The following is a 10,106-nucleotide window of genomic DNA, read 5'->3' as shown; positions in this document are numbered from 1 at the left end:
TGAGCGCCAAGTGGCACTCATGCAATTAACCGTAAACTATTACAAGTCAACAATCCTAACAAAGCATCGCATATAGCCTTCCTAGCCAACCGTCGCGGATTGCCACCGCAATCCTAGCCAATCGTTGCGGATCGCCACCATCATCACTCGTGTCTCTTCGCTTCATCCAGAATGCCTTTGCCCACAATCCATAATGTGAAGTGTCACTTCGCCTTGGCTGAGCATCCAATCCTTATCCACATAAGGCAACCGTTCGCATAACTGCTCCTTGCTCCAACCAACGCCTTGCTTCGCATTTCCATCGCATCTCTTCACATAAGGATTAACTCCCAACACCCGTGCCAACTGCCATCAAGCACCGCACCCACGTGCTTCCTTGTCAGCACCGTGCTAGGGACCAAGGGACGTGCTGCTTCGCAACAACGCATCAGTAGCCAAGCATTGCGTTGCTTCGCCAAACCGCACCATGGCCCAAGCGACGCACCGCTTCGCTGTGCCATGTCGTTGGCTTGCTACGCTCCGTAATGACGCCGGTTCCCCAACCGACGCGTCGCTTTGCAGCCAACGCCAAGCATCCACCGACAAAGGCTCGCCACGAGCCTTTGCTCACACCTAAGTCACTTAGCCCACTAGTATCAAGCCAACCTTGTGTCCAAGTCCTAGATAGCCCATACCATCCTTAGAACCATGCACCATGGCCCTAGCCAATGATGCGTCCATGGCTGCACCAAGCCATGACTGACACCCTTCCCCTAAAGAGCTTTATATTGCACTGCGCTTATAATACTAGTGAACACGCTAGTGACAGTAACACAATAATGGACTATTGGCCCCAACCCTTGGGTCCAATGCCCATCCAAACAACCTTAGCTTACCAAGCTAACATATAGAGGCAACCATATGCCCTTATTTACTTATTAACCACACCATAGAGTCTTACAATAATATGTACAAGGCCTAGCACCATAGCCAAGCCTCAGTGTGCCTTTGCCTAGGCACACCATGCCGCGCATGGCCCAAAAGGGGTCTTACACTTGTCTTATTCAATTTTTAGTTTATTCGCACAACTTAAAAATTTTACATCTCTTGTGCACCACAAAAGACAAAAAAATGAACCTCGCATGCTTTTAAATAAAAAGGAAATGAAGTGGAATACTACATAAGTATTTCATTTGTCAATAGTTGCATTGACTAACTCATTGTATTCATGACAAAGTGATAAAGGGATTTGTTTGACAATCCGTAGTTGGTTAATTTGCTTGGCTTGTTTGACCAACTAAAAATATTAGCTATACGGATTGACTTTATAAGTGTTTTATTAGCTTTTTGTTTTTGGCTGATAAACCAGTTTAAAACCCAACAAAAAAAGGCAATAACCAAAAATATTTTTTGGTGATTTGATCAAATTAAAAAGTCAAAAGCTAAAAGCCAGACAAAAAACTATGCCAAACACCATAAAATAAACTAAATTTAGATTATTGTCGTTTGTCTTTGGTTATCAAACCCCTGGTAACTAAGCCCTTTGTTTATGAAATTTTATTTCGAACACTTAATATTTGTTTTTATTAAACCCTCGAACACTTAATTCATTACCCCTATTTTGCTCTTTATCACCATAATAACTTTATATTAGTTTTTTTTCGAATCAAGTATTAGGTATATTAAGCTTTTAAGGTGAAATAAACAAGACGTAATAAGGGTCTTTTTTTTAGCTTAATTTCAGTTCAGCTCCAATAAGTTACTAATTGCCTTCTCTCGTAAAATATCCGTTAAGCTCTATTCAATTAAACTCTAATCAATTTAGTTCAATTCATTTCAGTTTAGTTTAATTCATCTCAGTTCAGTGAATATGAAATGGCCCTAACACCCTCAATTAATCATCTATGATTATTTTTGTCAGTGCTCAATGGTAGAAACTCTCAAAAGTGAACCTAAATTTCTTTGAAAATTTGCAAATTGCAGCCATTTAAAGTTTGTATTTTGCAAATTGCAGCCCAAAAGTTCATATAAATTGTAATTTGTAAATTGTAGCCTAATTCAACTTTTTCATCGGTTTACAAGTTGAAAAATCTTCGATTAAAGTTTTAGGGGCCATTTTAGTGCTTAGGGTTCCGAATTGAGCTCGGAATTAGCAAAAAAATAACGCAAGTATCTCATTTTGCGTAACTAAAATGTATCGATTTGTGGTAAACTGTAAATATGAGACACTTACGTTAATTTTTTGCTAATTCCGAGCTCAATTCGAACTCTTAAGAGCTAAAATGACCCCTAAAACCATAACTGAAGTTTTCAACATAAAATCGATAAAAAAATTGAATCGGGTTGCAATTTACAATTTATACGAACTTTTGGGCTGCAATTTACAAAAAAAATAATTTAAATGACTACAATATGCAAAATACGAACTTTAAATGGGTGCAATTTGCAAAATTCCCACATTTTTACCATGTAAATCCAGAAAAGTTGCAGCAAGTGGCGCGCCAAAATACCAAAAGGATCATCTCCTTTAACCATCTTTTTCTCTCTCCTCCGCCATTGTTGTCTTTCTTGAGTAACTCCAAGAAATTCCAACACTTCCTTCCTCATTATCACTTCCAAAATGCCCGACAATAACCACTCTTCCTTCTCTTCACTCAACGATAACCTCCTCGAATTCGACCGTTTTGTCAACCCTAACCCTAAACCTAATTCCGATGATTTAAACCCTAACAGTGACAATAATAATCCAATTGAACATTCGAATTTAATTTCTCAATCGTGTTCGAGCTTCAATGTCAGCTATTCTGAGCCCAGTACGTCCAGCAATCTTCTCACTCTCACTATCCCTCGAAAACGACGTCGTGGGAGGCCTCGGAGTACGCTTCCTTCTTACAAGCAGGTATTTTCGATTCCTCAAATTTATGGTAATTCTGTTGGTGTTAGTAATGGTAGCTCTGTTAATGCCCAATTTTCGAAACCCAATTTGCAATTGAACCCTAGTTCAGTAGATTTGTCTGAGGATATTATTGTGATTAATCGGGAAGCTACGGCCGAGGCGCTGACCGCGCTTACGGCCGGTTTTCCTGCTGATTCTGTTACTGATGAGGAAATTGATGCTGGTGTGTTGCCAGTAGTTGGGGGGATTGAACAGGTTAATTATATTTTGATTAGGAATCATATAATTACGAAATGGAGGGAGAATGTGTCGAATTGGGTTTCGAAGGAGATGTTTCTTAATGTTATTCCGAAGCATTGTCATTGGCTTTTAGATACTGCGTATGATTTCTTGGTGTCTCATGGGTATGTTAATTTCGGGGTTGCACCGGCGATTAAGGAAAGGTTTCCGATTGAGCCTAGTAAGGGGAGTGTTATTGTTATTGGGGCGGGGTTGGCTGGATTGGCAGCTGCCCGGCAGTTGATGCGTTTTGGGTTTAAGGTGACTGTTTTGGAGGGAAGGAAGCGTGCTGGAGGTAGGGTTTATACAAAGAAGATGGAGGGATCAAATAAGGTTGCTGCTGCAGATTTAGGGGGGAGTGTTTTGACAGGTACCCTTGGCAATCCACTTGGGATTTTGGCCCGGCAATTGGCGTATTCCCTTCATAAGATAAGGGATAAGTGCCCTATATATCGTGTTGATGGATCACCAGTTGACCCTATTTTGGATTCTAAGGTGGAGAATGCTTTTAATAAGCTTCTAGATAAAGCAAGCCGCCTGCGGCAGTTGATGGGGGAGGTTTCACAGGATGTTTCTTTAGGGGCTGCATTGGATACCTTTAGTCAACTGTGTGGGGAATCAGTTTCCGATGAGGAGAAGAACTTGTTTAATTGGCACTTTGCTAATTTAGAATATGCAAATGCTGGTTTGCTTTCGAAGCTTTCTCTAGCATTTTGGGACCAAGATGACCCTTATGACATGGGTGGGGATCATTGTTTTTTGTCTGGAGGAAATGGAAGATTGGTGCATGCTTTGACAGAAAATGTACCAATCATGTATGAAAAAACAGTTACTTCGATTCGCTATGGTAGTGATGGTGTTCAGGTCACTGCTGGAAACCAAGTTTTTGAAGGTGAAATGGTTTTGTGCACCGTCCCATTAGGGGTGTTGAAATCTGGCTCCATTAAGTTCGTACCTGAGCTACCTCAGAGGAAACTTGACGGAATAAAGAGGTTGGGTTTTGGGTGTTTAAACAAAGTTGCCATGCTCTTCCCCCATGTCTTTTGGGGCACAGATCTTGATACATTTGGTCATCTATCTGACGATCCTCTTCACCGAGGAGAATTTTTTCTTTTCTACAGCTATGCAACTGTTGCTGGTGGACCTCTTTTAATAGCTTTAGTTGCTGGAGAAGCTGCACACAAGTTTGAGTCAATGCCTCCTACCGATGCTGTGACGCATGTTCTTCAAATTCTTAGGGGTATGAAATCCTTCTCAGTTTCTTACCACATTATTCATGACTTGAAGCAAGCGGTTCTGCTTCAAGCTCTCGCTTGGTGTGCGTTCATAATCATCGGCTTCCACATTACTGTATCTGATATCAGTTATATTCTGTATTTCTTGTTTATGAACAAAATCCCTCACTTTTCTTTCTGCTTGTCCAAAAATATAATTTTTTGTCCTGTGAAACAGCTGTTGCTAATTGTTATAATTTTCGAAAAAAGACTTAAGGCCTGTTTGGTAAACAGTGTGTTGCCTTCAAATTAGCCTTTTGGACCTACTTTAGCGGATTGAGTGGTCAAACCAGATAATCCTATTGTTTGTTGATGAACAGATTAGGAAAACAGATTGGTATCAAACTGCTGCTTCTCAAATTGCTCATATAGCAGTGGTCTGTAATTAGCAGTTTGGAATCTCATTTAAAACTACACACTTGTCCATTAGCTTCCATTCTTTGCTTTTTAGCTTCTCCATCCTTCTACTGAACATACATTATATATAATGTATGTTGAAATTTTAATAAATTCAACCAAATGAGAGTGAAGCATGAAAATTTAACCTTGATTAATATTTCTAATAAAATATTTTGGCGAGTAGACCCTGTAAAAAACTAAAAATATTTTGTTTAGATCTAATAGATATGCTTGATTGGTCCTTATAGTATGTAATCCTAGTTGGTTGTTGGAGTCTTCATGCATGTAAAGCAATTCTTGGAGAGTTAGATTTGTTAGACAATTGAATATGGATTATAATTTCAAAATTAAATTTAATGGTCATATCTACAAAATTTCAATGGTCTTTCTCTTTCAATGCTACAGTGGAATTTGTTTCAATTATTCATTATTAGTAAAATGTACTTCATATACCTATATTTATGTTGAACTCGCCATATTATAAAATGATATATTTTGTATTTGCTATCAAAATTCCAATGCCAACAATAAATTGTATCGATATCTCTATTGGTTATTTCAAATAATCATAGTAGCTATCAACTATATACCACACACTTATAGACAAACAGATGATACAATCAACTAGTCAAATCAGTTGATGACACAAATGGATAATCGCTTGAACTCAAAGGAGCTCGTATTACAAGAAATGGAATAGGCTCCTGAAAAAACAACTAGATTTTGTACTGTTAGGTCTAAAAATTTGAAATGTGAAGAATAAAAATGCAGGAGTACGAGTGTGTGACTGAGAACCCCACAGCAATACAGCAGGTCATGTGCTGTTAAATTGTTAATCGAATTTTATTAGTAATGATTACCATTTCTTAACAAAGAAATAGAACATGTTGTAACAGCTATTGGCATAATGGCTACACCATGCTAATGGATTGATACTGCTCGATTTTTTTTGTGGTTGAAATTGAAGAAATTGTGTCATTTAAAATTAACTTGGTAGACTTGGGAAACAGGAGCTATATCAATGTGTGCTTGATTGTTTCCTTGGCCTTCATCGTTGTGTCTTCATTAGGTAGTGGATTCTTGTGCTGTGGTTGCATGATGATTGATTTTCGCAGTGTACTCAGATTTGCATTTCATCACTGATTGATAGTCCTTTTTTCTAAATATCCATATAGGAATCTATGAACCACAAGGAATCACCGTCCCAAAACCTATCCAAACAGTCTGTACTAGATGGGGCAGTGACCCCTTCTGTCTGGGTTCTTATTCTAATGTAGCCGTAGGTGCATCGGGAGATGACTATGATATACTAGCAGAAACTGTGGGAGATGGTAGACTATTTTTTGCCGGGGAGGCAACAACAAGAAGATATCCTGCAACCATGCATGGAGCCTTTCTCAGTGGTCTTCGAGAAGCTGCCAACATGGCACATTATGCTAGTTCACGATCTTTGAAATTTAAAATTGAGAGGTGTCCCTCCAAAAATGCTCATACATGTGCTTCACTTCTTGCCGATATTTTTAGAGAACCTGATCTAGAATTCGGGAGCTTTTCTGTTATTTTTGAGAAGGATAATGCTGACCCCAAGTCAAGTGTTATTCTAAGGGTTACTTTCACTGAACCTCGAAAGAAGAGCCAAGATAGTTCAAAAGCTGATACGATGCATTCGAAAAAATTGCTTTTCCAGCAGCTTCAATCACATTTCAATGATAAGCAACAAATTCATGTTTACACATTGCTAACTAGACAACAAGCACTTGAGTTGAGAGAAGTCAGAGGTGGTGATGATATGAGGTTGCATTACTTCTCTGAAAAACTCGGGATTAAGTTGGTGGGAAGAAAGGGTCTCGGTCCCACAGCTGATGCTGTTATTGCTTCCATTAAAGCAGAAAGGGGCAGTCGCAAAACTGCTTCACCTTCTGTAGCTGTGAAATCAGGTGTTTTTCATAGCCTAGTTTCAATTTTAAATTGCTTTCTATTATATTTTTTTGTTATTCGTTGGAATTCATTAACATATTTTGTTTTGCTTTAGAGGAAATGTTAAGACCCAAAGGATCTGCTGAAAAGCGGAAAATGATCAGGTATGAGTTGAAAGATTTTCTAATTTTCATCCAGTGTAGCTCCTTCCAACTCTTTTACTAAAGTAACTGTCCATTGCAGGAAAGCTAAAGTAATTAGAAACAGTAGTGTTCCAGTGCCATCTAATTCTGGGGGAAATTACAATGGCCTCATGCCACATTCTAAAGGGGAAGGCAGCAATGGCTTAAGCACCCCTCTCAAAGTAGCGTCTAGTGAAAGCTCCCCAATGTCATCTGAGGCAATTGGTCGTGCTGATGTGCAAAATTCTTCTGAAGCTGTAGGTTGTGACAATGGGTTGTTGCCTTCTAATAATGCAATCATGGATGTTGAGACTAGTATCACTGCTCCGCGTTGTTTGAATGTGTCCTTTGACAAAATTCCAGAAGACAAAATTGGGTCTTCTGAATTGTCGTGATCATGGTATAAGGAGAACCATCTGTTAATTACTAAATTGGTTGCTTCTGATGCCTACTAGTTCCACATGAAGGTTGACTTGTAGACGACGTAGTGCAAATCTCTTTCACGAAGTTGGGTTGCTGCTTACTCTGGTAAAACCAATCACCTGCAGATTCTCATATTTTGTCGTTGCTTGTACAACTCTGTACCTTGGGTCAGTTTGCTGGTAGGGTTTGGAAGGGGTTTTGGTAAATGTGGATTGACATGTGACTATGTGACCCAGACCTCCTGCTTTGAAACCTGAAACATCTACAATCTTGTTATTGAAGAGGTACGAATGCTGCCTTCCAATATTGCAATTTCAAGAAAATGAGTGACAATTGTAGTCAATTCCCCTAAACCCCTTGAGAACTTATCCATCCTCGGCAAGGAAAGTGACATACATTTGGGAAGTGTATAATTCATCATTCATCCTTATTTGTGGCGTGACTTGCTCTAGAGTCTAGACTATCTAATTGAGCTATATTTGGAGCTTGAATATGTCGTAACTTCTTGAGAATACTGAAGCTAGATTCTGGAAGGAGATGGCAACAACGGAGATTCCCCGAGAGCAGCATTTGTTACCACCCCTTCAGCAACTTTGGGAGGGCAATTATAGGAGTTTGCACTCTAAAAAGGGACCGTGTAAAATTAAGTTTCTATTTAGATTCACCTCTAGATAATCAGCAGCAGCCCACGTAACAGTTTACTTGTGTCTCATGGAAGTGAAAAAAGACGGCCATTGTATGTTGATTCATTGTAAGCTATTGTTGTTGTATAGTATTTCGAATTAATGGTAATATTATTGAAAAGATTGTGGTAAACTTTTCTTCCTTTGTTAAGTATTGATTGATTATTGTACTTTTTGGATTATAACATGGTTCTTTATATACAAACAACCCAAAAACAATTAAGGACAAACTTGCTTAATAAATGCACCAAATAAATCATTTTAAAAAAAAAAAAAAATAAAAGACATTTGAGATAATTTTTCATCTCTACCATTCTAAAAAGAGAAAAGATGATTTGGGCAAAAAGGATAGTTGAACAGTATATCGTTTCCTAAAACTCCCTCCATGTCCCAACAACCCTTGTTCTCTTTTTTTTTTTTTTTTTTTCTTTTTACTCTTTATGTTGTTTGGTAGGTGTGTTTATTCGACCACTCATCACGTGTCGATGATTTTTTTTTTCTTTGGTTTTATTTATGGTCTTTGTTTTTTGCTAAAAATGATAAGTGTGTTGTGTTGTCCAATCAGTCGTCACGTGTGTCAATTAATTTTTTGTTTTCCTTTTTTTCAATTTTTTTTTATATTTATGGGCTTTGTTTTTTTGCTAGCAATGTTGTATCTCATCACTGTCGACCTTGTTTCACACGTCGCATCACCATTTTTTTTAGGGTGATAATTCTCAATGATAAGATTTCTGTACAGCTATATGAGTAGTCAAATCTCAATTGATAAACTTCTGCTATGTTAAGATATGTACAAGTGTTATAGAATATGGGTCTTTTGGCATGTATTGTGCATAGTTATCGAATTACTGTTCATGTTTTGGATTTTGTGACTGTGTATATAAGTAAATCTTCGATCTCTCTAACATTCTAAAAAGAGAAAAAATGTTTTGGACAAAAAGGGTAGTTGAACATTATATCGTTTTCCAAAATTCCCGTTTTTTTTTTTTTTTACTCTTTAGGTTGTTTGGTAGGTGTGTTTATTCAGTCAGTAATCACCTGTCAAATATTTGATTTTTTTTGTTTTATTTATGGTATTTGTTTTATGCTATCAATGGTAGGTATGTTGTGTTGTTCAATCAGTCGTCACGTGTGTAAATGAATTTTTTGTTTTCCTTTTTTTCTTAATTTTTTTTTGTTTTATTTAAAGTCTTTGTTTTTTGCTAGCAATGTTGTGTCTTATCACTATTGACTTTGTTCCACACGTCACATCACCATCTTTTTTTTTTTTGTGTAATTTCAATGATAAGATTTATGTACAGCTATAGGAGTAGTCAAATCACAATTGACAAACTTCTGCATTGTTAAGATATGTACAAGTGTTATAGAGTATGGGTCTTTTGGCATGTATTATTTATTTATGTGCATAGTTAACGAATAAGTTTTGGATTTTGTGACTATCTATATAATTAAATCTTCGATCTCTCTAACATTCTAAAAAGAGAAAAGATGTTTTGGGCCAAAAGGGTAGTTGAACAGTATATCGTTTTCCCAAAAGTCCTTCCATGTCCCAACAACCCTTGGCTTTTTTTTTTTTACTCTTAAGCTTGTTTCGTAGGTGTGTTTGTTCAGTCAGTCATTACATGTCAATGATTTTTTTATTTTTTTGGTTTTATTTATGGTCTTTGTTTTTTGCTAGCAATGATAGTAGTGTTGTGTTGTTCAATAGTCGTCACGTATTTCAATGAATTTTTTATTTTTCTTTTTTTTCTAATTCTTTTTTTTTATGGTCTTTTTTTTGCTAGCAATGTTGTGTCTCATCACTATTGACTTTTGTTCCACACGTCGCATCACCATCTTTTTTTTTGTGATAATTTTAATGATAAGATTTATGTACAGCAATAGGAGTAGTCAAATCGCAATTGATAAACTTTTGCATTGTTAAGATATGTACAAGTGTATATAGTATGGGTCTTTTGGCATGTATTATTTATATATTGATGTGCATATTTATCGAATTACTGTTCATGTTTTGGATTTTTTGACTGTGTATATAAGTAAATCTTCGGTATCTCTAACATTCTAAAAAGAGATA

At 37.1% G+C, this 10,106-nt stretch overlaps 1 protein-coding gene across 1 annotated transcript; it reads left to right on the top strand.

Moving 5' to 3' along the window:
* Positions 1-2,444: 2,444 nt before the first annotated feature.
* Positions 2,445-8,435, top strand: LOC110683809 (protein FLOWERING LOCUS D-like). The gene is made up of 4 exons (XM_021860222.1): positions 2,445-4,394; positions 6,003-6,764; positions 6,860-6,908; positions 6,988-8,435. Exons 1-4 carry the CDS (start codon positions 2,600-2,602, stop codon positions 7,319-7,321), a joined length of 2,940 nt encoding a protein of 979 aa, XP_021715914.1. The 5' UTR covers positions 2,445-2,599; the 3' UTR covers positions 7,322-8,435.
* The last annotated feature ends 1,671 nt before the right edge of the window (positions 8,436-10,106 follow it).

The sequence above is a fragment of the Chenopodium quinoa genome, unplaced genomic scaffold, assembly GCF_001683475.1.
Source record: "Chenopodium quinoa cultivar QQ74 unplaced genomic scaffold, ASM168347v1, whole genome shotgun sequence".
NCBI lineage: Eukaryota > Viridiplantae > Streptophyta > Magnoliopsida > Caryophyllales > Amaranthaceae > Chenopodium > Chenopodium quinoa.
Note: the sequence above shows the minus strand (reverse complement) of the source record. Positions and strands in the feature narration are given on the sequence as shown.

What these genes read in the sequence shown, in the direction of transcription:
- LOC110683809 (XM_021860222.1), top strand. Translation starts at nt 2,600, where the DNA reads ATGCCCGACAATAACCACTCTTCCTTCTCTTCACTCAACGATAACCTC. An exon ending in TGTTCTTCAAATTCTTAGGG is followed by an intron (nt 4,395 to 6,002) that starts GTATGAAATCCT and finishes ATATCCATATAG; the next exon opens with GAATCTATGAACCACAAGGA. An exon ending in TTCTGTAGCTGTGAAATCAG is followed by an intron (nt 6,765 to 6,859) that starts GTGTTTTTCATA and finishes GTTTTGCTTTAG; the next exon opens with AGGAAATGTTAAGACCCAAA.